Below are 27,132 nucleotides of genomic sequence, written 5' to 3'. Positions count from 1 at the left end.
TGCAGTGCGCCGCGTCGTCCTCCAGGCCCGGGTCATTTCCTGTCAGCGTCCTCATTCCTCTTTTACCGTCCGCGCTCACGTCGAGTCTCACACCTCTTTTTTAAAAACAAAAACAAAAAATAAAACTTCACCTTCCCTTTTCTCGATCTGAATGCGGACGCGACCGCCGGCCAGCTTTCCCACGGACCGCCGGCCTCTCTCAAAGCCTGCCGTAGCCTTTTACACTGTTACTGCGGCAACACCTTCTGATCAGGCCTTCGCCGGCGGTGAGAAACATATAAATATATATATATATATACGTATATGTGTGTGTGTGTTTTATACCGGTTTGGGTTCTGCGCCAGTAAAAACAGAGCGGTGGAGCGGTCGTCTGAGACCCGAAAGACGGGGAAGTTCTGAGGCGACACACTGACCCGCCCCGTTCGGCAGCCTCCCGCCGGCCCCCGCGCCTCCCGCCGAATCAAGAACAGAAACCCGCCGCGCGTCGCCAGTCAGTAATTGGTCGGTTGTCAGTTATCAGCCGGCCGTGGCGTGTTTAAAGGGCTGAGAATAGCCCCCCCTGGACCGGAAACCTCGATTTAAAAATAAATAAATAAATAAAATAAAAAAGGAAGAGAACCGAGTGCAGATGGGATTTAATTAAAGGATAGAAAAAGAAACGATAATGCTGGATATTACCGGAGTTAATAAGCCTGAAAAGGCCCCACTGAAAATAAGCGATCTGTCTGGTAAACTGCTCAAAATGGCCGCCGCGGAGAGCGGCTCTGAGCGAGAGGTGGTTTAAGCGGTTAGCGGGCGCTCCTTTAAAATTCAGGCCCCGAAAAGAGGCGGCCATGTAAGTTTCATGAAGTGCTGCCTGGAGCGGGGGGGGAGCGGGGAGGGGGGGGCGGGCGCTCCCCGGATGCCTGTCTGCGGTGGAGTTAACGGCCCCGCCCGCTCCATTAACCCTCGCTTGCGGTTTGCGCCCCCCCCCCCCCCCCCCCCCCCCCGGCCCGTTATTGACGGAGATAATCGCTCTGTTTAAATAACCGGAGGTTTAAAATACCCCAGCCTCGTACGGGCCTAAAACGCGGCTCGGGACCCCCAGAAATTCGGCTCTGCGTTAGTCTGGACTCTCGGCAGGACGAGGGTCGCCCGCGCCCCTCCTCCGCGTCCCGCGCTCTCATACCGCACATTTTATCCTCGTGGTTTTACGACTTGTCTGCCGCTCCCGGATAATAAGAGGTATTTTACTATTGTTTTTTTTTTTTCGCCGATGTGTAGGTCTCGGGGAATGCCACACGTAGTGGCATGAAAGGCGCTGGAACTATTTAAATGCAACAAAACAGACGACTAAATGGAGCCACTGTGCTATTCACAATGGCAGCTTGTCACATACAAGTGCGTTTCTGCACGCTCCGTTGGGAGAGAGAGCAGGGGGGAAAAAAAATGCATCTTTTTCTCTTTTTTTCCCCCCCTCTCTCTCTCTCTCTCTCTCTCTCTTTTCCCTCCTCCCTCTGTAGAACAAGGCACGGCGTGACACGCCAGCGCATTAGAATAACTGAGACGCTACGCGCTTCTGAAGAGCCCGGGGGGGTTAGGAGAGGGGCCAAACGCTGCGGAGATGTTTGTTTTTTTTTTCCGTTTTTTTTTCCCCGTTTTTTTTTACTCGTTTGCAGAAGCGAGCGAGAGCTTCTTTTCCTGTCAGGAAATGAGAAGACAATGGGGGAGCGGGGAGAGAGCGCGGCGCGCGGAACGGCGGGGGCCGCGTGGCGGGAGGTCGGGGGGGCAGCTCCACAGCACCCCCTGTGGGAGACTGGGAGTATCGCGCCTTCAGGCACTTCTCCTTTAGTTAGTCCTTCTCAACCGCCCCCCCCCTCCGCCCCCTCTCCGCTGAAGATTGCCGTGTGTTGCTGTGCTGCTTTTTCAAGATGTCAATTTGGGGGGTGGGTGGGGGTGGGATGTATTTCAGCATGGCAACCAGCCCCTCGGCTGCTCGATTGGATCTAATTTCCCTGGTCCGAGACGGTTCCCCGCTTCCGAAGCCCCACACGCGCGCGCGTGCGGACTGTATCCCGTATTGAATTAACAGTAAACGCGCGGAGTTAAAAATAAAAGAACAATCTGCAGCGTGAGAGCGCGGCGGCGGCTGGGAAATCAGATCAGATGCTAATGAATCCCGTTAGCGTGCCGCGCGCCGCGTCCTTTAAGGACACCTTCGCCGCTGCTCGGATCGCGTGCGGTGTCTTCATAAACAAGCCAGCCGGCGCCGAAAATAAGCTCTGGTGAGAAGGACGTTCGAGGAAGTTAGCCCCCCCCCCCGCCCCCCGGGCGAGCACGCAGTGGAGCTAACGTCAGGGACGCCCCGAACGGTCTCGCGCGAGGACTTCATCGTTTCGGGTGGCTCTCCTCTGGAGGAGGCCCGAGAGCGGGAAAAGCCGTCAGTTCGAGGCTGTGAACGTGGGCGGAGACGGGGGTTAGCTCGCCGCCTCGTCCCCGGGACTGAGCCACCCGTGGAGCGGAGGAAGGACGATGATGTCACACACGGTCCTGGCAACCATCACCCCCCCCCCCCACCCACAGCGGTCCGTCCTGTCGATAGGTCGAGCGGCGAATTAAACCCGTCGACATCACGCTCAGGCCCTCGCCTCCGAGGTGCCGATACGGGCACGTGACGGGCGCCCTGATGACGGGCACCGTTTTCGATACCGCGGCGTGCGGACAGCAGCGGGCGGGCCGCCGAGCCCTGCCTCAGAAAGGAAAGCAGGGGAGGCGGAGTCACACTGAGATGAACTGCGCTCTCCTGCTTCGCTCACGCGAGCCTCCAAACGTAACCGTATTGGCAGTGCGAGCTCGCCACGTGCCAGAGAGAACGCTGCGGGCTGCTTTTATCCAAGAACATGGCCGCCCCTCCTGCTCTGTTGTCGTTGTGCAACATCGTGGCTTCTTCAGCAGCTTAACTCGCTCGCGTGAGCCTCCAGAAGAAATGTAAATATTGGCGGTCAGGGCTCGCCGTGTGCCAGAGAGGATTAGGCAGGCTGGTTGTCTATAAACATGGCAGTCATGGACAGGGTGTTACCCAACCCTTTTCCGGGAGGCTCAGGGCCGGTTCTTGCTATGGAGACGCGCGGTTCGGTTCTGAAACGCCGCGGTGTCGACGGCCCCTCGACTTCCGGCCCCGCCCGCTTGACCTCTCGACCCGCCGTTAACGGGGCCGCGCCCTCGCGCTCGCCGTCCCCGCTCGGTCAAACGGGCGCCACGCCCCAGATCCGGAAAGGTCCGCGTATTAAAGAAATCTGGGAAGCGTCGATCGATCGCTGACCCTACAGGAACAGGCGCTCGACTGACCGGACGCCCGCAGCTAGGGTTGAGTTTAAATAAAGTGCACTTTAGCCTCAGAGATTTTTTTTACTGCACAACAGTTGCGGCTCCAGAGGCCTGTTAAGCTAACCCCAGGAGCGATGCTATTGCGCTACATCCTGTTAGCCTGTTAGCACGACCGGCTCGTATCAGGGTCTGCGTACAGCGAGGGCTCCTGTCTCAGGTTCGTCTTAATGCTTCGCTTTATTGAGCTGTGCTGCCACAGAATTATTGGAAGCGGAGCGCTTGCATCTCATTCCCGAAAACTCACGCAGGGGTCAGTCTGCTGCAGCTTGGGCGGCGGCGATCTTCGGTTGCCGTTTAAGGTCATCGGCACGACGCGCTGTGATTTCCTGACCGCTGCTTGAAATGCGGGCTGCCTGTGATGTCACCTGACGACGCGGCTGCTATTGGTGCAGGTCACCCGGCCTCTCAAGTGTCCGATCTATTTGCGTATCTGTATCTGTCGTTACCGTTGCGCTTTCTCAGTTTGCGGGAGCCAGACACGCGTTGGTCCATCGCCGACCCAGAATGCCTCTGGCTTCCTGTTGTAGGCCTTAGAGTGATGCAACTTCCTGTCCTTTATGGAGGAGCTCAGGCCACAGGATGTTTTCAGTACTGATCCCCAGGTTGTAATTCCCTGCTTTAAAGCAGACTGCAAATCCAGTAATCCCCCCCCCCCCCCCTTACCCCCCCCCCCCCCCCCCCCCCCCAGCACCGGATCGTTTATCCCCGGCTTACAGCCCGCTCTGCAGTTACAGGGGCAGCTCAGGTCAGCGGGCCGGGCTGGCAGGCTGACCGTCTCCCACGGCCCCCAGGAGAGGGTCAGCTTCTCTCTCTGCCACCCGCGGCGTCACCCGCATAGCGACCGCTCCTATTTTAGGAGCCCCCCCCTGCGTCTGAGGTTCCCCCCCCCCCTCGAAGCCCATGAGCCGGTAACACGTCCCCCATCCGCGCATCCCCCATTTTTTTCGGACACCCCCCCCCCACCCAAACCTCGGAACAGGTTGTTCGCTAGAGCCCCGGGCGCCTCCACTCGATGTGCCGAGGGGTTGTTTCTTGAGTACTCACGTGCGGCGTCTGTACGTAGCGCCCCCCGGTGGCCTCCCGCTTGTCTGGCGGGACGTGAGAGGCCGTCGGTCTGAGCTCGGCCCTGCCTGCTGAGTCACCCCCGGCCCCTTGCAGGACCGTCTGTCGCCGGGGTTCCTGAGCTTGGGAGGTTGGGGACACACTGCTGGGGTTTGTAGGACAAACAAAAACATTCATTTTCTCATCTCACCAGACATACATTAAACTACACTAGTGTACATGCGTGTTATGTTATATGAGTAGGAAATTGATTTTTGAAAATGGGTTTTAGCATTTAAACTTTTATTTTGAAATTATTATTCTAAATTGGCTTGTGGGGGTGTGCAGATATATCCTGTGTGTATTTAGCTGTCGTCTGGGTCCAGGCCTTTAAATGGTCTGGGGAGCCCCTGGTTTACAGCTATTGTAGCTCGGCGGCCATGTTTACTGTGGGCATCGCGGCTGTGGCTGAGCGCTGCGTTAGACGCGCGCGGGGTTGGGTCTGCTGGGAGATGGCGGCCTTTGGTGTGACACGCCGTCCCCGGCCTGTAGTCAGACTGCCGCACGCACACGCGTGTGGAGCTTCCCCGTCGCTCTCCTCGTCCGCCCGCGCGCTCTTCTTCTTCTTCTTCGAATGCCTGTCAGGTGTCTTCTTTTTTTTCCCTCTCTCTCTCTCTCTTCTTCTTTCCAGCAAGCTTCAAATGACTTCAGTTGTAGACGCGCATGTCAAATTGTCACCGTAAGGAAAGCGACTGATCATTTTTCAGAGGAGAAGAACCCCAGGCGACCCTTTAAAGCGCAATTAAACGAACGATAAAATGAAATGTTCTCTTTTTCTTTCCTTTTCTGTTTTTTTCCTCCCCCCCCCCTCGTCTCTGACGAGATCAACGTTTCTGGCCGATCTCTGGCTCGGGGAAGCTGGGACTTTAATAGCTCCATCTGTGAGGGGGAGCTTGGCCTTGCCTAGTTTGATCCAGATGTTTTCCGGCAAAAAAACATCTGAAAAGATTTAATTTCTTTCCCATAGGAATGAAAAGTGACTCTTACATATAGCCTATTTACAGTGGCAACTGCCCTTTTCCATAAATCAGTTCTAACTGGGCCTGGCCTGAAAATTTGAAGAACTTTTAGAATTTTTATTAGATTTTCTGTTTTTTTCTCTCTCTTTTTACAATAAATTTGTTAAAGGATTAGAGCAGAAATTGGAAGCAGTTCGCTTAAAGCTGCAGTGCTTTGTCTGTTATTAGCCGTGTGTACGGGGAAATGGTGGTGTCGCCGAATCACCTGATAATGGCTTTCTTGTGTTGGAACTTTTTCAAGTTATTTTCCTAGGATCAACTTTTTTTTTGTCTTTTTAAAAAAAAAAAAAAAAAAAGAACCTCTCCAGACAGGAAACAGCTTTTTTTTTCTCTCTGTTCGCCTCACTGTAAGACTGTTTTCATGGGAGTTACTGTACATCCTGGAGTGTGTTCTGGTAGACGGGTCGGCCGCCGTGTTTGTGTCGAAGGCAAGAAGTCGCTCGGTGTTTTATTGCAAAACAGTCTGCGCCGGGCTCGTAATGTGGGTCACTGTGATTGGACTAACACTGCCACCCCATGGGTGTGAATTGTAAATGAAACGGGGGAGGTGTTCGGTTTTCGGCTGTAGAAAATGTCTGTGCAGGACCCCCCGGGTGTGTTTTTAAAGGGGTGAACAGCACAGAAGGGAGGGGGGGGGGGAGATTGGCTGGCTCTGTGACCCCAGTCTGTCGGGACCCTGCCGGTCCCAGTCCCCTCCTGTACTCCTGTACCGACCTCCACCCACTTTTTGGCTCCGGCCCCCAGTGCAGCGCTGCACCCGTCTGCACGGGACGGCCCGGCACCCCGTCGGTGGCCCCCGCTCCTCCCCTGGGCCTGAGAGGGGTGCTGGAGAGGACGGCCCGTACGCGCTGGGCCCGCGGGCCAGACTGCGCAGCCGCGTGTTCAGAATCAGCTGCGGATAATGCGATTAGCGTACGCGCAGACATCCCCGCATGGAGACCAGTGCTCTTAAGGCCTTAAGACGTGGGCTGTGTTTTTCTCTTCAGCAGCTCCTGCTATTTGCGGTCTACAGCTATCGATGGGGCCCTGGTGCTGTAGGGCAATAGGGCCTGGTGTTTAGGGTGTAGTGCTGTAGGGGCCTGGTGTTTAGGGTGTAGTGCTGTAGGGGCCTGGTGTTTAGGGTGTAGCACACTAGGGGCCTGGTGTTTAGGGTGTAGCACACTAGGGGCCTGGTGTTTAGGGTGTAGCACACTAGGGGCCTGGTGTTTAGGGTGTAGGGGCCTGGTGTTTAGGGTGTAGGGGACTGGTGTTTAGGGTGTAACGCTGTAGGGGTCTGCTGTTTGGGATGTAGGGGCCTGGTGTTCAGGGTGTAGTGCTGTAGGGGTCTGCTGTTTGGGATGTAGGGGCCTGGTGTTCAGGGTGTAGTGCAGTAGGGGCCTGTTCAGGTGAGTCAGTAGGGGCCTGGTGGTTGGGGTGTAGTGCTGTAGTGGCCTGGTGGTTGTGGTGTGGGGCTGTAGGGGCCTGGTGTTTAGGGTGTAGTGCTGTAGGGGCCTGGTGTTTAGGGTGTAGGGCCCTGGTGGTTGGGATGTAGAGGGCTGGTGTTTAGGGTGTATCGCTGTAGGGGCCTGGTGGTTGGGGTGTAGTGCAGTAGGGGCCTGGTGGTTGGGGTGTATTGCAGTAGGGGCCTGGTGTTCAGGGTGTAGTGCAGTAGGGGCCTGGTGGTTGGGGTGTAGTGCTGTAGGGGCCTGGTGGTTGGGGTGTGGGGCTGTAGGGGCCTGGTGGTTAGGGTGTAGTGCTGTAGGGGCCTGGTGTTAGGGTGTGGCTGGTGGTGGATGTAGGGCGTGTTTAGGTGTATCGCTGTAGGGGCCTGGTGGTTGGGGTGTAGTGCTGTAGGGGCCTGGTGTTTAGGGTGTAGGGCCCTGGTGGTTGGGATGTAGAGGGCTGGTGTTTAGGGTGTAGCGCAGTATGGGCCTGGTGTTTAGGCTGTAGCATTGTAAGGTAATTTTAGACGGAATATTGTTCCGTGTTGTTCTGCATTTATGAAGGCAGAAAAATCTGAGGTGGTGCAAAATGATGTCGCATGTGGGCTGCCCGGCATAGCTGATCCTACCCAGCTTGTCATGCAGTCCTCTTATTGAGCAATGTCATTTCTTTAACATTTGTATGTTTGTTCACATGGCTCCAGGGGCGGCCAGACTGCTCCATTTTCTGTCTGCTTTTCCAGCCCGCAACTCCTCCCCTAAAAGGACAACACCTTGTCGTTCTTTTTTTCTCCGATGCAGGGAAAAAAAAACCTTTTAGCTGGATTTGAATCCTGCAAATGCTTTCTTACTTAACAAAGAGCCAACACAAAAGAAGATTACTGGTGAAAATCAGATGGTATAATTATTACAGCGATTTATTTGTTTTGTTGCGTTCCCCCCCCCACCCCCCCCAGTTAAAGCAATAAAACAGGGAAGTTTTTTTTCCTGTCTGTCTCCTCTTCTGTGTCCCAGGCTCCTCTGGGTAATTGTTGCTTGCCATAAATGTCAACCAAAAATCCTCTTCTCTCCCCCCCCAATCCCTCCGCCCCCCCCCTTCTGCCTGCAGATCGACGCCTTGAGTAAAAGGAGTAAGGAGTCGGAGGCGGCCTTCCTGAACGTGTACAAGAGATTAATCGATGTCCCAGGTAAGAGCGGCCCGACTCTCTCTCTCTCCTCTCCCTCTCCCTCCCTTTCTCTCTCTCTCTCTCTCTCTCTCTCCCTCCCTTTCTCTCTCTCTCCCTCTCTCTCTCTCTCTCTCTCGGTGGCCCGGCGCGGTGCGGTTAGACGGTGGAACAAGCAGGCCGTAAACGCCACATTTCACTTTTAGGAGACGCGCGGGGGGCTCCGGTGGCGGGTGGGGGGTGTTGGGGGTGGGGGGGGCTTGCGGCCCGAGCCGTAATGCCTTCTCCCGACGTGTTTGGGTTTACAGCCCGCCCCCGGTTCGGCTCGTCGTTCCGGCTCAAACATGGAGTGGGGTGGGGGGGGGGGTGAAGAGGTAATTTTAAAATGGGGGGCCTGCCTGACTGCTGGCTGAACCAGAGCCGGGTCAGAATAACGGCCTGGGAGGCCTCCAGACGGGCCCATGTAGATATCCAGCCCCCCCTCCCGAACGGCAGGCAGGCAGGCTGCAGACGGGACAGCGGGGCCTGTTGGAGCAGGCCTGTCTGGGGAAGCACTTAGTGCGCGAGTAAATTACTGCTGTTGTGGTTTGGAGTTCCCAGCCCTGCTCCAGTACGGGGGGGGGGATCGGGGGGGCGGGGGGGTGTCCTGAAGCAGGACGCTACACACACTGAGCCCTGAGCCTGCCAGCACACATCAGCAGCACCTAGAGCTTCCTGCCTGTGTGTGCGTGTGTGTGCGTGTGTGTGCGCGTGTGTGCGCGTGTGTCTGTCTGTCTGCCTGTCTGCCTGTCTGCATGTTTGCATGCCTGTGTGTGTGTGACTGTCTGTCTGTCTGCATGTGTCTGTTTGCCTGTGCGTGTGTGTGCGCGTGTGTGCGCGTGTGTCTGTCTGTCTGCCTGTCTGCATGTTTGCATGCCTATGTGTGTGTGACTGTCTGTTTGTCTGTCTGCATGTGTCTGTTTGCCTGTGTGTGTGACTGACTGTCTGTCTGTCTGCATGTTTGCATGCTTGTATCTGTATGCCTCTGTGTGTGTTTTTTTGTGTGCAATTGTGTGTTTGTGTTTATATGTGTGTACATGCTTGGCTGTGTGTGTGTGTGCGTATGTGGTGCACGTTTATGAGAGTATGTCTGTGTATTCATATCTATCTGTGTATGTATGTAAGGGAATGTGTGAGAGAGTGTGTGTGTGTGCTTGCATTTTCATGTGCGTGTGACTGGGTGACTGTGTCTATCTGTCTGCATGCATCTGTATGCCTGTGTGTGTGTGCGTTTGTGTGTGTGTGTGTGCGTGTGTGTGTGTGTGTGTGTGTGTGTGTGTGCGTGTGTGTGTGTGCGTTTATGAGAGTATGTCTGTGTATTCATATCTATCTGTATGTATGTAAGGGAATGTGTGAGAGAGTGTGTGTGTGTGCTTGCATTTTCATGGACGCGCGTGTGACTGGGTGACTGTGTCTATCTGTCTGCATGCATCTGTATGCCTGTGTGTGTGTGCGTTTGCGTGTGTGTGTGTGTGTACGCGCGCTGCCTGTCCCTCTGGATGTCTGGGAATGTCTGTGTGCATTTATCTGTATAATCTGGTGCCTGTCCCTTCTTGTCGGAGTGCCTATACCTGTCTGGGGGAGATGGTTGCGTGACTGCTGCTGTTTTATATAGGTGTGCCGTCAGTGTGTGTGTGTGCGTTTGAGTCAGAGCCCGTCCCCACCAGCCCTGCTCTTCACGTTTCACGCATACACACAAACACACACACACACTCACACACACACATGCATGTACACACACAAACACAAACACACACACACGCACACACACACACCACAGAAGCCTCCCCTCTGCACTGCGCCTACAGTGTCCCCGACGCTCTCTTTCCCTCTGCTACCTCGCTCTCTCGCTCTCTCTCTCTCTCTCTCTCCCTCTCTCTCGCTCTCTCGCTCCTTCCCCAGCCCTCCTCACCACATCCCTGTCGAGCGCTTCCACCCGTTCCTGTCCGTTTGGCTCCGCCCACCCAGACGGCGTCTCAGGCGCCCGTGCGCCACCCTGCCCTCCGGGCTCCGCCCTCCCGCGGCGGCGGTGCGAGCGTCCCTCTTTCGCGCCGGAGCGGCGGGCGGCCCGCTCGCGCGTCTCCCTCTCCGGCTGCGGTCTGCGTATCGCTCGCCGCGGCTCATGGCGGTATTTCGGCCCAAAATGCGGCGAGCGCCTCTCACGAAGGCTAGCGGCTGCGGCACGTCCCTCAGCCAGAGCGACCGCGACCGCTCACGGTCAGGCGGGTGCCGCTCTGTCGCGCGTCCCCGCCCGGCCCCGCCCCGCCCCGCCCCGCCCGGTTCTGCTCTCAGGAGCGCGTTTCTCTGCTGAACGGCGGCGCAGTCCTCGCAGCGCGTCGCTCGGAACACTCGCGCGCGTCACACGCCAGAGCCGCGGCGGGACGGGACGGGCGGGGCGGCGTGGCCAGACGGAACGTACACGCCAGCGCTACCCCGCGCGTGCCGCCCCAGGTGGGACGCTGAGTCTGGAGACGTTTTCGCGGGTGAAGCGAGGACTTGGGAGACGAGTTCGCCCCGGAGGGGAGGAGGCCTTGCGTGACGCTCCCGCGCGGCGCTGCGCTAGTCCCGCTCGCTTAGCGCCTGTACCCCCGCTGCGTCGCCACGGCAGCACGGCTCTCGCCCCTCAGCTGACTGCTCCTCTTCTTCTGCCGCAGTCAGGAACACACACACGATCTCTCTCATTCCTTCACACATTCACTCACTCACTCACCATCACTCACTCACACTGACCTTTTCAGTCGCCCTCTGTCTCATTCGCTCACTTTCTCCCTAACCCTCATTCATTCTGTCAGTCTCTGTCGGTCTCTGTCATCCTCTCTCTCGTTCACTCACTCACTCTAACCCTCTCACTCTCGTTCACTTTGTCAGTCTTTCTCTCATCTGCTCTCTGTGCCACTCACTCATTTTTCTCACTCATTTCCCTCAGTTACTCTCTCTCACACACTCTCTCTCTCTGTATCTCTCTCTCTCTCTCTGTCTCTCTCTCTCTCTCTCTCTGGATCCAGCCCGTCTTGTTCGTGCTGTCACTCTGCCCCTCCCCCCCTTGCTCTCGCCCGTCCCGGCGGGGCTCTGGGGGCTAATGTAATCATATGATTACATAATTAACCCAGCTGTCTCATTAAAGAAAATCAACTGGAATTGGGGCATAATTAGTCATACGGCAATTAGTATGCTGATGACGGGCGAGGATGAGAGAGAGGCCTGCTGTCGGGGCCCGGGGATGAGAGGGGGGACCGCCGCGGGGGCCACAGGGGGCCACAGGGGGGCCACAGGGGGCCCCTCCCCCTCGCAGACGCGGGCACGGTGCCCGAGAGACGGAGCCTGGCACGCTCACGGAGGGGGAAGCGGGCAAAGCGGGCTCTTTCCCTCCGTTCTCTGCGGGCAGGAGGGGGCGGATAGGGATTTAAGTCCCAGTAGGGGTGTAACCCGGCTGGGTTTGGGCTGGACCCTTCCGTCTGTCACCACCCCCGTCCCCCCCCTTCTCCCCTGACTCCCGAAATCCGGACTCAGAACTATGACTAATACACAGTTTATTACTGCACTTACCTCACTAAAGCGGCCTGATGCGCTGCATTGTGGGGCAGGGGCGGAGCCGGAGCCCGTTGCCGTGGATTCGGGGAGACGGGCGGCTGGAATTCCGGGGCGGTAAAATGGGGCCATTGTCCCTCCGCGGCGCGCCCCTCTCCCTCCAGCCGCTTCTCTCTTTATTGATTTTCGCGCCCCTGCCGACTGGAACGGGTCGCGCTGGAATTCCGCCAGCGCGTCGTTAGCTCGCGTCGGCGCGGCTCGCCCGCTCGGCGTGTTTACGCGGTCTAGCTCGCCCTTCGTTAACTTGAGTGTCATTTTCTGTAATCCCAGTGAAAGTTTTGTGTGGAATGTAGTTTTGGCTCAGCTAACGTCTTTGGTTAGTGAAGTTTTCTAGCCTGCTAGGATGTAGCCAGGATATATCCGGTTTGACCCTGAGCTATATTGGGGCTAACCTGGTCCATTTATAATGTCTCTCAACCTACATTTCCTCCCCTATACTCTTCTGCATTCTGACTCGTGTTCACTGGGATCCCTCGCTTTGGGCAGGTAGGCCTGAAACCCCTGGGGAGGAACGTGCGTGCGTTTGGCCCCCTAGCTCGCCTCCTTGGTCCGCTCGCTGCGGTCATGTGACCCAGTGCGGTCATGTGACCGGCCGCGTTTCTCCCGTGCTGCAGCCTCAGCACAAACGGCGAGATGCTAATGTGGGCCGCTATACTTAGCGGCGCCGCGGCGGCGCAGAGCGGAGCTGCAATTAGTCAGCGATGGCGGCCCCTAATATCTCACCGCCGGGGAGGACGGCGCGGAGGCGGGCGTTCCGCTTTACCCGCCGGAGAGACGTTTTTTATTTTGGCTCCCGGGACGCCAGAGTACCGCTGCACACGCTCGCAGCGACACTGCCTCCCCCCCCCCCCCCCCACCCATCCCGTGATGGGCTGAGCAGCGTGGTCTTGGGATCGTTAGCTGTTCCCAGGCAACACAGGGGTACACTATGATACCTCCACTCCCATGGAACATGAGGACGGAGTGTAGCACAGTGGGTAAGGAACTGGACTTGTAACCGAAAGGTCGCAGGTTCGATTCCCGGGTAGGACACTGCCGTTGGACCGTTGAGCAAGGTACTTAACCTGCATTGCTTCAGTATATACCCAGCTGTATAAATGGATACGATGACAATGTCTATGGAACGTTGTGGTCCCGGAAACGTGTAAACCTGAAGATTCAATGGAACTTGGTGGCCGCTGTTGGCGGTCAGTGCAGACACAAGCACAACCCCAACAGGGGTTAAAGGGACATCGGGAAGCACACACATTGGGTACACACCCCCCATCTACTGTGCTGTATATTCTCTTATGACATGAGATTGTGAAGGACAGACCTTTATGTCCTAAGAGTCTGTCTGAGCCTGTTTTAGCTGTGCACAGTGCAGCTCGTGATCCCCAGTGTAGAGACAGAAGTGTGTGTTTCTGATCCAGGGGAATGTTGTGTGTGTCGGGACCCAGGCTGGGCTGTGGACCCAGACCCGGGGTCCGGCTCGGCTGGGGGGGGGCATGCCAGTCCCAGCGCACGTCCCCAGGGTCGCTGTGCCACGGTTCGCCCCGCCGTCAGAACGGAAGGGCTCGGGTCCAAAAATAGCGCCAGGGCAAATTCGCGACAGTAAGAGATGCTGAAGTGCTCTGTGGACGAGGCAGCGGTGTGCAAGCCGCAGCAGATCCAGAGGTTATGTTTTGAGAGCAGTGGTCCATTTAAACATATATTCAGCCCTGCGCTCTGTCAGATCAGTGTGTTAGTAAGCCTATAGTACAGCTAGGCATGTGTAATGGATAGCAGAAGCTTGCTGAGGTGCCGATAAGCTTTTTTGTCGGCGGTTTTGGGTTTGGCAGCGGGAGAGGGCTTTGTTCGAGCGACCGCAGCCCCGACATGCCCCAAAATATTCTCACACTCGTCGGCCAATTAGTCAGACCTCCGCAGCGCTGATGAAACACAACGCCGCGGAAGGCTTTCTTTCAGACTGTCCCGTCCCCGCCGCTCCCTGTCGAAAGGCCTCAAAATGGCATGGAGGTGGAGACCTGCCTGGTCCAGCGGGGGACTGGGCAAACACCTGTGCACTTGACTTTGCCATCCTCTAGCTCAAGGCGTTGAGCGCTCACGAGCGGGCTGGCTCGTACCCGGACGGTCCCACAACACAGTTCGCTGCTGCGCTCGGCAGACTCTGTTCGTGAAGCGAAGAGCCTCAAGTGCAGCCCTGCTTTCTTTGTGGCTTTATGGTGCTTTATTGAACCATATAACTTCAGACCTCCTAACCTGTAATTCTTGCATGGCTGTACTTTGCAGTGTGTGTGTGTGTGTGTGTGTGTGTGTGTGTGTGTGTGTGTGGGAAGCAGACACGGGTCGAATACATATTTGAAACTATGTAATTCTTTAGATGGTCATAAAATTTGAAAACACCACTCCAGATCCTTGAGAATTTTCTGAAGATGTCTTGAGACGAAAGATTTCGAAGGGGAAAATTGTTCTCTTCTTTTTAAAAATTGCCAGTGATCTGCAGGCCTTTCAGTTGTGACTGAGTGTTAAAGCGTTTGTGGTTTTTATGCGACCCATGTCTGGTGGGTGTGTGGGACAGAGTGAGCATGACTGCATGTCTGTCCGCCCCGCTCAACCCTGTGTCTGTGCTGAGCTGTGCTAAGCTGAGCTGTTCTGTACTAAGTTATTCTGAGCTTAGTTGTGCTTTGCTGAGCTGTGCTGAGCTGAGTTGAGCTGTGGTGAGCTTTACTGAGCTGAGCTGTGCTGAGTCGTGCTGTGCTGAGCTGTACTAAGCTCCTGCTGTGCGGTGCCCTCCTGCAGATCCGGTCCCAGCCCTGGAGGTGGGTCAGCAGCTGCAGGTGAAGGTGCAGAGGATGCACGACATCGAGACAGAGAACCAGAAACTCCGCGAAACGCTGGAGGAGTACAACAAGGAGTTCGCCGAGGTCAAAAACCACGGTGAGACGCCCGTGCCCCCCCCCGTCCCCCCCGTCCCCCAACCCGCCCATCACTGCTCTCTCACCGAGCATGGAACTACAGCCACGTCTCTCAAAGAAGCGAAGTCTGACGTTACGAAAGTTTCCTAAGGCTGCGCGGAGGTGACGGAACGTCATGAAAAACAAACGCTTTTGTTTTTCTGAGAAGTTTGCTGAAAGGTCACGGTTACATCATCGTCGTCTTCTCGAACCCGCCGCTGCGCCCAGCCAGCGGTCTGCGGCTGCGATCTCAGCGCTGCTCTCGGCTGCACGCGGCTCTGAGAACCGCGCGCCTGCTCTCCTGGGGGGTTTTTTAGGGCGTGTGTTACAGTGCGCTATGGGTAGCACTCTCTTAGGTAAGCGCTGGACCTTTGTGTCTTCGGACGACCTGCGGTGGAAGTGCTCTGAATATCACGGCTGCAGGTGTTAAGTCTAGGTGAGCGAGGTGTTAGGCGGGCGGCTGCGGTGTTGAGGGGAACGGTGGGGTAGTAAGCTGTAAAAGCCCGTCGGTTTAACGGGGGGAGGTCAGCTCAGGACACGGGTTTGGGTTTCATCGGCTTTCTGTGAGGCTCGCTCCGGATCCTGTGTGAAAGGATGGGGGGGCGGGGGGCTGTGTTCTCTCACAGTCGCCTTTTTAAACGGGAGCCCGTGGAGCGTGACCCCCCCACACCCCCCGTGCCCGCTGCAGTCGCTCACTTCCCCCTTCGTGGGAACGGAGGAGGCGGGGCGGGGTGGGCGGGCCGGCCCGCGGGACGTCCCGTCTGTGGAATTCCCCCGCCGCCCGGGAGCTAATTGAAGCCGCTCAATAGCGGCAATATTTTATTTTGCCATTGATTTTTATTTTGTAGGACCCCCCCCTCAGGATTCCTCCCATACCCCCTCCTGCTGGCCGCCCACACACACACACACACACACGCGCAGCCCCGCCCCTCCCCACCCCGGCACCCCCTCGCGCGCCCTCCCAGCTGAGGCCATTGATCCCCCGCAACCTAAATGTTTAAAGTTCAATTTAATAGTTAAGGGGTAAAAGATCTCCAAAGGGACTCGTCGCCATTGATTATGTGTCAGGGCTGAAATGCTGGAGTTTAAATCACAGCTGAGGAGGGGAGAGAGCACTGAGAGGGACCTGAGCGCTCTCATTCAGGAGCACACACGTCTGTCTGCCTCTCTTTCTCTCTTTCTCTCGCTCTCCCTTTCTCTCTCTCTCTCTTGCGCTCACTCTCTCCTTTTCTCTCCATGTCTCTCTTCTCTCTCTCACTGTCTCCCTCTCCCGCTCTCTCTCCCTCTTATTCTGTCCCTCTCTTTCTCTCCTCTCTCCCTCGCTCTCTCTCTCTCTTGCTCTCTCTCTTGCTCTCCACCTCTTTCTCTCTCTCTCTCCCCTCCTCTCTCTCTTTATCTTTCTCTCTCTCACACACACAGCCCACCTCTCTCTCTCTCTCTCTCTCTCTCTGAGACACACACACACACAGTTCACTCTCTCACACACACACACACACACACACACACACACACACACACACAGTTCACCCTCTCACACACACACACACACACACACACACACACACACAGTTCACTCTCTCTCTCCACCAACACCACACAGTTCACTCTTCTCTCACACACACACACACACACACACACACAGTTGCTCTCACACCACACACACACACACACACACAGTTCGCCTCTCTCACACACACACACACACACACACCACACACACAGCCACCTTCTCTCTCCCTCTCTCTCTCTCTGACACACACACACACACACACAGTTCGCTCTCTCTCACACACACACACACACACACACACAGTTCACTCTCTCACACACACACACACACAGTCAGTTCTCTCTCTCACACACACACACACACACACAGTTCGCTCTCTCACACACACGCACACACACACACACAGTTCGCTCTCTCACAAACACACACACACACACACACACACCCCTCCCTCTCTCTGGTCTCCTCTGTGCAGCTCATTCAGCAGGCCCCAGCAGGGTGAGCGCATTGCTGGAGTCCCTCCCCCGCGCACAGATCTGTGAATCAGTGGGCTGCAGACTCAGAGCTGGGCGGCCCGTGCAGAGGAGTACACACAGAGTGGAAACCACCGGGCGGCTGCAGCGTGACACTGAATTAAAACGCACGGCCTCTAATTCCAGCGCATTAAAGCCGGCTTCACTCCGTGTGGTTTCAGATGATGTAAACCAGGTTACCTCTGCCTGGCATCTCTGATTGGATGACGTGTTCAGACGAGTTCTCGTGATTTTCCATTCATAGTAACACACATCACCTGAATGTATGAACTACTGTATGTGCTGTATGCGTGTAGGTATTCACACAGGAATGTATGCACTGTTGTGTTGATGAATGACTCTTGCTTCATAACTGATAGCGAGCTTGTGTAAAGAGGAGGACGTTTACGCAGTAAGACGCAGGTGTAGTATTTCACTAAATGTTCAGCGCATGAGTGTGTGCGTTAGCAAGCCTGAGAGTAAACACTGTTCTTATGTTCAGGGGTAATGTGTAGCATACGTGCTTTGTCAGGCTGGGCCTGATAGCTTAACAATGTGCCCTCAGTCTTGCTGTAAGTGAACGTCTAGGGTGTGCTCTAGACCCGTTCACTTCAGGCCACTGGTTCCCAAACTAGGCCACTCGTGCCCCTGGGAGTACGTTGGGTGGTTCTACAGGCTGTAAAACATTCTATCAAAGTTTAAAAAAAAAATAATAATATGTTTTGTTTTCTTTATAAAATTATGATATAATTCCGCCAGTTTCTATATTTAAAATGGTGTGGTTTTGCTCGTATACCATCGGCACGGAGTGCGAGTTGGAAATGTTCACCTTGCCTGAGGTAAGTAGGTCCTGCAGCTGCTGCTCGGTGATTTTGTAATGGAATGTTCCGGCAGCTGTGTGCTAAGTGTTAGTGGACCTGGTGAGGGCTACGCTTGGGAATGATTGATCCAAACCTAATTTTGCCTGCCTCTTTTTCTGTCTCTCTCTCTCTCTCTCTTTTTTTCCTTCTCTCTGTCTTTCTGTCTCTCTCTCTCTCCATCTCGCTTTCTCTCTCTCTCCATCTCTTGTCTCTCTCTCTGTCTCTCTCTGTCTCTCTCTCTCTCTTGCTTTTTCTTTTTCTTTCTCTCTGTCTATCTGTCTCTCTCTCTCTCTCCATCTCTTGTCTTTCCCTACGCCTCTGTCAGAGGTCACAATCAAAGCACTTAAGGAGAAGATTCGGGAGTACGAGGAGTCCCTGAAGAGCCAGGCGGAGGGCCTGGCCCAGGAGAAGGAGCAGCAGCTTCACAATGACTATGCAGAGAAGGAGAGGTAAGAGACAGCGCCCCCAGCAGGCCGGGAGGCGCCTCACACCCACGCTGATCCACCCGAAGCACAGGGCAGTAATCAGGCAGGCTCGACAGGGTGTAAAGCAGGACGCAGCAGTGCGGTTCTGCAGACGCCTCACAGGCTCAGTGTGGAGTACAGCAGCGAGTGTTGGGGTTATCTGGGCTTATCTTTACGCTGTTTACATTTACATTTAGGCACATTTAGGAAAGCGTTCTTATTTGGTTATTTTTCTTGCGAATTGTTAGCATTTGTGTGTGTGTGTGTGTGTGTGTGTGTGTGTGTGTGTGTGGGTGTGTGTGCGTGTGGTGTGCGTGTGCGTGCGTCTGTGCGTGTGCGTGTGCGTGTGCGTGTGCGTGTGCGTGTGCGTGTGCGTGTGCGTGTGCGTGTGCGTGTGCGTGTGCGTGTGCGTGCGTGTCACCAGCAGCAGTGGACTCTGGCAGATGCTTCCGTGAGGCCGACCCCAACACCGAAAAAAAGCACGTCACTTTTCCGTCCGTCTGTCAGCACAGGAGTACAGTTTCTTATTACTCCAATTAAGGAGCATTTTTTTAGCGGGAGGGGAAACCTGAGACGCCCACCTTTAAAAAAAGAAAAAACATTTTTTTAATGAAACAAAAGAGAGAGAGAGAGGAGCGGAGGGAGAGAGGCCGGCAGGGCCGCACGCGAGGGCTTGTGGGAGCAGCCTGCTGCGGCCGCCAGGCTGGAGGTGGACCTCTGCGTTGAGCTCTGAAGCAGGGAGAAGCAGGAACAGCGTTAGGGTGGGGGGGTGGGGGGGGGTGGGGTGTGGAGCCGCAAAGCAGAACACGCGTGTCTGTCAGGGCCTGGAGACGCGGACGAACAGGGTCTTTCACCCCTAACCGCGCCTGTCATACTGCGGAGGTTCAAGCTCGTTTCGCCCGTTTCCTTGTGTCCTGTAAAGTCTTTGACATTCTTGGAAATCAGCGCTGCACAATTCCATTGATTGCATGAATTAACAGCTTTAGATATCGGGATGTTCGTTTACATGTCGGTCATGTGACCTGTGTGGCAAAGCCTTTATCTTTGTGACTGGCCTTGGTGATCATTGCTGGAATTCACCATACTTATCCATGGTCCATGGCCTGTAGCACGTCGCTGGCTAAACTGCCGTTATACACTTGAGCACCTCTGGGGGGACTTGAGACAACCTGCCTGTTGTTCTTCTTTGGTTTAAATCCAGGTTGTTAGCATGTCGGCCCCCCGGCTGGATTACAGCATGCTGAAGAAGTTCCCGCCGTCAGCCTAGGCGCTCTTGCCCCTCTCCCATCGCGTCGTAATGAGCGCGAGTTGGCGGCTCAGGTCACCGGCGTAAGAGCGAAGTCCCGTTTCTGGCCGTCCGGTGGTTCAGATTTAGCGAGTTCTGACGGACGGCGGGCGAAAACTACACATCAGCGCTGGCGTCATAAACCGCTGACGTCTTACCCCCAAGGGCTGCGCTCTTGTCACTGAGCCCGCCCACCCACCTGTCAAGCTATAGATTTTATGCGTGAGTAGTGGGGGGGGTGGGGCTCCTGGCACGAGGAGCCAATGGCAGAAGCCAAACCCTCCTGCCAAAAAACAGAAAGAAAAAAAAAGAAGCCAGTTCTCAGACTGGTCCTGGGGGATCCCCGTGCATGTTGGTCTTTCGCTGCAGCCAAATCTCTTGATCAAATAAGGCTGTTGAAAACATGTGTTTTAAGTTCTTTTGTAAATTCTTTTTTAACTTAAGGGGTATTAATTCGTCACAGGCTCCCGCTCGTTGACGTTCGCTTTGTGTTTGAGGTCTTGATTTTCCGCAGACGGTTTCGCGTGCAGCGGCCCGGCCGCCGCGCTTTTAAGCAGTTAAAAAAAAACCCCACTGATTTCACCTGTCAGCCTGTAATTGAATCAATTAGAAAAGGAATCGTTTGCCTTGTAGCATATTAAGAGAAATTGAAAGCATTAATTCTGACTGATTTAAAGTCACGGGATGTGATTATGGGATATTTATTCTTCCTGGCGTGCAGTTATTTCTAACATAATACGGCTTAGGAGGGTAAGTCATCCCTCGGTGGAAACTAGTCAAATTAAGAGCGATTAGCAGCGCGTTGGAATCGAGGGGCTGCCGTTGTGGTTTGGAATAAAAACCAGCGTGCGTAAGAGAGTCCTCCAGGGCCGGGTTCGAGAGCGCTCTGGGAAGGATCTTTACGTCTGGGAGACTTTACTGCCCGGGAAAGTTTTTACCGGGTCCTCATGGGTTCAGAACCGAGCGTCCCGTTTCGATCAGAGAGCCACCGGCCGCCTCTCCCCCGGCTTTGGGACGGAGCTGCAGCCGTACCCCGCGGTACGGGCATGGCTGCGCACGAGTCTCGGGCCGGGTATGGGTATGGGTACGGGAATGGGTATGGATATGGGTATGGGTAGGTGTATGGGAATGGGTGTGGGTATGGGTACGGGTATGGGTATGGGTATGGGTACGGGTATGGGTATGAGTATAGGTATGGGTATGGGTAGGTGTATGGGAATGGGTATAGGTATGGGTATGGGTATGGGTATGGGTATGGGTAGGTGTATGGGTATGGGTAGGTGTATGGTTATGGGAATGGGTACGGGTATGGATATGGGTATGGATATGGGTACGGGTACGGATATGGGTATGAGTAGGTGTATGGGTATGGGTATGGGAATGAGTAGGTTTATGGGTATGGGAAAGGGTATGTGTATGTATGGTATGGTAGGTATGGTATGGTATGGGTATGGTGGTATGGGTATGGGTATGATATGGGTATGGGTACGGGTACGGGTACGAGCATGGGCACTTCCTGTCGGCGGGTCCGGCTCGGCGCTCCCCCAGCGGATGGCCCGGTGCTGGTTTTGGCTGCCTCGGCGGGGTCGGTTCTGGGCCAGAGCAGACACCCTCCAGCCCAGGGTCCTTATTAAGGAAGCGAGGGCCGTCTGCTCAGCCTCCTGCCAAGTCTAGCTCCGGCCGGCCCCCCCGAGCATAAACACTCAACTCAGACCTGGCAGCGCAGGCCGCTTTTATACGCCTGTCACTATTGTTTCAGAAACACTTCAGCTGCCACTACACGTCCAATTATGAGCAATACTCTGATAAAGAGGCTGAGTGCTTTGATGGGAATACTCCAGACTCTCCGGAGGAAAATCAACTTAAACGAGAAGAGCGGGTTTAAAGAGAGTTTATTCCCCCCCTGTTTCCGTGTTGAAATTTTAATATTCACTTCAGCGCGAGACATAAACAACTTAATCCGATGTGCCGTTTGAGATTACCCGAAATATCCGTTTTGGGGAACGCCGGCCTGCCGTACTTTGGACCGCTGCGCTGTGAGAGGCGCGCGCTTATCAATAGCTTATCGGCACTGTCGGTAACCGTCACCAGGATTTAATAATAGAACTCCCGTCTGAAGGAGCCTGGGGGAGCCCTGTGGTGGGTCATATCCGTGGAAGCGCTTTGAACGTCAGAAAAATAACACGTTTCCTCTTTGATTTTCTCAATGAACCCCCCCCGCCACCCCCAGACGACTTTTATAAATTGGACTGATCCTTACTCCCGTCTCTCTTATTTATATACGGTAAAGCTTGTCGATGTGACGTTGACGTTGGCACTGTCACACGGTTGCTGTCTTTAGCAGGGAAGGCCGGGTGAGGGCCTCCTCGAGGGGAAAGCCGCTGCTTTGGGCCATTCGAAGGCTGGGGGCCCGTTGTGTTGGCGCGTTTATTAATATCCCCGATAGAGGAAGTCTCCCAAAAACCTGCCCTTAAAAGGCCCCGCTTCGTTAGCTGAAGATAAAAATAAAAGTCCCCGCTTTTAGGGGAAAGGACGTTAAAATAAAAGCGGAGTGCTCGTGCCGTAAACATTCCGAACGGATAACTGCCAGCAGTTTGAATGTCTGAGGAAGATGGGGTGGGGGGGCGGGGGGGGGCGGGGGAAGGAGCACTTTGTGTGCCTCTCGCTCCTGACTCCTCCTCTCTTTGTTTGTGCCCCCCCAGAAAGCTGCAGGAGACCCAGGAGTCGATGGCCTCCCGGCTGGAGGAGGCCGAACGCAAGGCCCAGTCCTTACAGACAGGTAACGACCCCCTTGGCTGCCAACGACCCTCCTTCACAGGCTCCTCACGGCTGACCGCCCGTGTCCAGCAGGGGGCGCTCTCTAGGCTGCTGGTGGTCAGTCACACACAGGGCCACCCACGTTAGCGACGTCCCATCGCCAAAGCATTTTCACTCGTACCCGTGTCCTCTGTGCGTCCCTCCCCCCCCCCGCGCCACACCCCGCCCCCTCCAAAGAGAAAAGGGACCCATTGGACCACACATTTTCCCTGCTTTTTTTTACATGCTCAGAGCCAGCAGGTGACTAATCCCTAGCTGTCACATCCAATCAGCGCTCTGGTCCTCAGCCGACGCCCCCCTGTCACCTCCGATAGCCTCAGTGTTGGGAGTCGTAGTTTTTTTCAGCTTCCCCAATCGGTTCCGGACTCGGGACCAGAACCATGGGGCCCAGCCGTGGAGGGGTGGCCTGTGTTGGGCCCGGTCTGTCTCTGTGGAAATGAAGAATAAACCCAGTATTTCACTTTTCACCCGCCCCTCCCTTTGATTCCACTCCTGTGTGAAATTAATTTTGGTTTGGTGGGTGTTTGTTTGTTTGTTTTTCAGCACTTGAAGCAACTCAGGCAGAGCTTTCCGAACTGAAGACCAAGTATGAAGAAGAGTCGACGGCCAAGTGAGTTTGAGCTTTTGCCCGCTGACAGGGCTGGGGGCGGGGCTGGGGGCGGGTACACTAGGCTGTGGCTCGTCTGCTGTAATTGCACCTGAATGTGTGGAACACCTGATATCCCTTAATCGCCGAGGCTGTTTTGTAGTGGTGTTGCGTTTCCACTCCCGATGCTCCTGGTCGATTCGCCCTGATCCCTGTTCTGGGAAGAGCAGGTCTTAACCGCCAATGAGCTTCCCCCTGATTTGCAGAAACGGTTGGCGAATGCCGTCATGCGCGAAATAGTGTGCTTATTGACAGGCTAAGAAATGCCCGAAAGTAACGTCTCTAATCCCTCACTAATACTGCTGGGTGTGGTGGAGGAGCCGTTAGTGGTGTGTGGGAGGAGGCTAGCCGGGATGGTAGAGGGGCAATTAGTGGTATGTGTGAGGGGGTTGGCGGGTATGGCTGAGGAGCCGTTAGCTTTGTGTGTGAGGGAGTTGGCGGGTATGGTAGTGGAGCCGTTAGCTGTGTTAGAGGGAGCTAGCAGGTATGGTAGATGAGCTATTAGCTGTGTAAGGGGCTGGCGGGTTTGGTATTGGAGCTGTTAGCGGTATGTAGGAGGAGGCTAGCAGGTATGGCAGTTAGCTGTGTGTGGGGGTTGGCGGGTACGGTAAAAGGAGCCGTTAGCGGTGTATGAGTGAGTTGGGCAGCTGTGGGGGAGCAGCATGGCAGTGGGGCTGCGTGGGGGGGCAGCGCGTGGGGGGGGCAGCGTGTGGGGGCGTGTGGGGGAGCAGCGTGGTGGCGGGCTAGGTGTGGGGGAGCAGCATGACGGCAGGGCAGCGTGTGGGGAGCAGCGTGTAGGGGAGCAGTGTGTGGGGGTACAGCGTGGGGGGGGCAGCGTGTGGGGGGCAGCGTGTGTGGGGAGCAGCATGGCGGCGGGGCAGCGTGTGGGGGCAGCGTGGGGGCAGCGTGTGGGGAGCAGCGGGCGGCAGGGCAGCGTGTGGGGGAGCAGCGTGTGGGGGGGCAGCGTGTGGGGGGCGCTCCTCTCCCCCTGTGGTCGGGCGCGGGCTGTAATTTGCGTGCGGAGCTGTCACAGAGGAATGCGCCGGCGCTGGCGCTGGGGCTGTGCCCCCGGGCTATTTCAGGCTTTACCACCCAGCTCCTGGAAGCAGCTTAATTACAGCTGCTGCCGCAGCCCTAAGAGAGGCGCCGCTGCCAGGCGTGCGCCCGCGGTCCCCCGAGCGGGGGCGAGCCCCGCCGCCACGCCCCGTCCCGCTCGATCGGGGCCCTACCTGAGAATCCCGGCTGCCCCCCTCCGCGTCGTTCCAGGTACACGTTCGGCCGCCATTTTGATGAAGCTCCCTCGCGGCCTGGAGCTGAGGCTCGGCCTGGTTCGGGCTGGCGGGGGGAGGAGCCGCTGCTGTGCTGTGAACGCCGCCCTGCCACTCGCTCGCTCGACTGGAGCGGCCAAATCTGAGCCGCCGTTCCGCGGCGGGGATGTTCGCCGCGGAGTTTTGACAGGTAGACGCGCGCGTGCGAGTCAGACTCCTGTCACTCACCGCCCTGAACGAGCGCGGGATTAAAAAAGAAAGAAAGAAATAAAAATAATCACCCGAGACTGCGGAGCGCAGAGAGAGAGAGAGAGAGAGGGAGGGTAAAAACGCAGAAAAGTGGTCCTTTGATGATTTTTCGACGGAGATAAAGAAACGGTTTAGCTCCCGTAACCGGCCCATTTTGATGGCGATCAAACGGAAGGGGGGGCGGGGGGAACGAGCGGAGCCTGGCGGCGCTCCCGTGCCCGCGCGCGGGCGAGCGATCCCTCGCAGACTGGGCGTGGGGCGCGGGCACCGTCTCCGTGTGTGTTCCCTCATGCCCTGCATGCCGAGGGCCGCTCAGCCACAGCTGTCAGATTAAAGGAGGGGAGGTGGCTTCACCCGCCCCACACACACACTCAGACACACACACACACATCGCCACGAACACCCCCGGAAAGCACAACAGAATCCCATCAGCTCAAACAGCAGGCGCACACCGCCCTGCCGCCCAAACAACACCCGCTCTCACATTGCATTCCACGAGCGCCCTCCCGTCGCGGTCTAGCCGGGCCTCGAGATTGATGCGCTCACGGCGAGGCCCCTCCCGCCCCACACAGCTCTACGGCTGCCCTGGCCCTGTCCGCTAGTCCGCGCAGACGCTCTAGAACCATCTCCGATCCCTGCTCACGCGTTGCTGGAGGTACTGGCTCGCCGTGGTTCCCTGACCCTACCCGTCGCCGTCTCCTGTCTGCGCGGGTCCTGGACCCGATATCCCTCAAGGGTCGGCCCATGCCCGTCCGCCCATACCCCCACGTCCTCTCGGGCGTTTGCGTGCGTCTGCCGGGGCCCGGTGTCGGGGCGAGCCGTCGACCGCGGTCGTCCGTCGAGCGGGACTCGGCTGCTGGGAGCTGCGGACGCACAGCGGGGACAGCCTCAGTTGGCACACTCACGGTGACTCACACTCACCCTGGAGACACGCGTGCCGCCATTTTATCCACCCCGTCCAAGTCTGAGAGCTAGGTGACCCCTCAATGTATGATTCATTAAACCCTGTGTTTGCCCTCCTATTCTCTTCGTGTGCACAAAGTTACCACAGCAACACTAACCGAATGGCATAGCGGGGACATAACCGACGCCCGCGAGCGGAGTGCTCTGTGTTCGGTGAAAAGGCCTCAGCGTTATTCCAGTGCTGTGCTGCCTGTGCTCCCCCCTGCCTGTGTTACTCCAGTGCTGTGCTGCCTGTGCTCCCCCCTGCCTGTGTTACTCCAGTGCTGTGCTGCCTGTGCTCTCCACTGCCTGTGTTATCAGCGCGTTCTCCTCTGAAGAGAGGCTGCTGTGTTATTGGCAGCCGGAGCGCTGCGTGTTTACGAGCCCGAGCTTTCGATGCGAAAGATCTCTTTGTTTTCGAGTCGGGACCACACAGCCTGCCGCCGCAGTCTTCGCCCGCTCTGCCCCCCGCCCCCCCGCCCCTCTGTGGACCCCTCTCCTTTGATCCTTCATCAGTCGTTCCAACAGCCGCATTAAAAAGGGAAAAAAAGAAAACTTTAGAGAGGTACAGTCCCCTGAAATCCAAGCCGCCGCTCTCTTCTGATTTCATTGTGACGGGGAAAACGAGTACGCCTACAGTAAACAGAAAGACGAAAACGACAGGAGGAATGTTCCTGCTCCTTCAGATGATTATTCCGCGTTTCGGGGGTACGACGCCGGTTGTTTACTGAGCGACCGCTCTGTTTGGCGAGCAGAAGCGGGCGGTCCTCCGCGTTTTTCACTTGGCGGTATCGCCGCCCTTTCCTCCTGTTCGCGGCCCCCTGTCCCCCACAGGGGACGCGTGAGAGCACGGCTCAGGGCTCAGAGCTTCGGCTGCCTCGGGCCGCCCGATACGCAGGGCGTTCCCCGCCCTCACGCCTGCCCCAGCGTCCGCCATTTTCCTCCCGAATTAAGGAGCGGTTAATTTCAGTATTGGCGTATTTACCAAGGGCAAGCTCTGTTCGTCTGAGGAGCGTAGGTTACATTTGTGAACGTGTTAACGTGCGAGCTTCTGTAGTTCAGTCACCGCCGGCGCGGTCTGAAACGTTATTTACCACCGCACTGGGGCGGTGTGGCGTTGCGTCTGTACGCAAGACTGCTGACAGCCTCGAGAGAGAGAGAGAGAGAGAGAGAGGAGGAGGAGAGAGGTAAGATGGAAGAGAGAGAGAGGCGAGGAGAGACGAGACGGAGGCCGTCCGTGGGCACGGTCGGCCACCCGTAGCAGCAGCTCAGCTCTCCGATCTCCACGGCGACGTCTCTCTCCCCGCCCTGCTTCCGCAGTGATGTCACAGCCCAAACAGAAAGCAGCGGTTTTGATGGATGGGGTTACTAACCCCTCCCGCCCGCCGGCTGCTTGCATTCCTGCGTTATCTCCTGAAAGCGCTCGGCGTCGCGTAGGAAGGCCTCCGCCTCATTTAAAACTCACTTCAGCCTCCTGGTTCATACCCTGCCTTTGGAGCACGGATTCACTCTCCGCTACAGTACTTATCTCGCTCGGAACCGCTCTGTGCTCGAGCGTGCTGTCTCAGTGCAAACGCACGCTGGTTCCATACGTTCCCCCGCTTTCACGGGGAATAAAGACCGCCTTTGCACGCTGGCGGCGGACGGCGTTCACACCGGGCCCCCCCCGTTAGATTAGATTATTAAAATGGTGAGGGGGGGGGGGCCTGTGAACGCCCCACCGCCGCGGCGTCGCCCCCAGACCAGGATCAGGCCGCTCTCAGTTACAGGAGCCGCTTAGTCAGCAGGGGGCTCGCTGGTCATTTTTGGCCGGCGAGCACGGGGAACGCGACGCCATCAGGAAGCGGAAGCCGGCTGCCATTTTTGGGCGCAAACTTAATTTGTTACCTACGATCGTTCGCGTGAGAGATCGTCCTGGCGGAGGACAAATTCAATCGGGGCTCCTC

At 56.3% G+C, this 27,132-nt stretch overlaps 1 protein-coding gene across 4 annotated transcripts in view; it reads left to right on the top strand.

Annotated features, from left to right (window-relative positions):
* cux1a (cut-like homeobox 1a) overlaps window positions 1–27,132 on the top strand; it is a 191,956-nt gene that overhangs the window by 89,170 nt on the left and 75,654 nt on the right. For all 4 annotated transcript variants that reach the window (XM_064352371.1, XM_064352370.1, XM_064352369.1 and 1 more), the window contains exons 4-8: window positions 8,016–8,094; window positions 14,479–14,616; window positions 17,841–17,964; window positions 21,967–22,043; window positions 22,625–22,691. In XM_064352371.1, the coding sequence (XP_064208441.1) occupies window positions 8,016–8,094; window positions 14,479–14,616; window positions 17,841–17,964; window positions 21,967–22,043; window positions 22,625–22,691 (485 nt within the window). The remainder of the gene's footprint in view (window positions 1–8,015; window positions 8,095–14,478; window positions 14,617–17,840; window positions 17,965–21,966; window positions 22,044–22,624; window positions 22,692–27,132) is intronic.

The sequence above is a fragment of the Anguilla rostrata genome, chromosome 9, assembly GCF_018555375.3.
Source record: "Anguilla rostrata isolate EN2019 chromosome 9, ASM1855537v3, whole genome shotgun sequence".
Lineage (NCBI taxonomy): Eukaryota > Metazoa > Chordata > Actinopteri > Anguilliformes > Anguillidae > Anguilla > Anguilla rostrata.
Note: the sequence above shows the minus strand (reverse complement) of the source record. Positions and strands in the feature narration are given on the sequence as shown.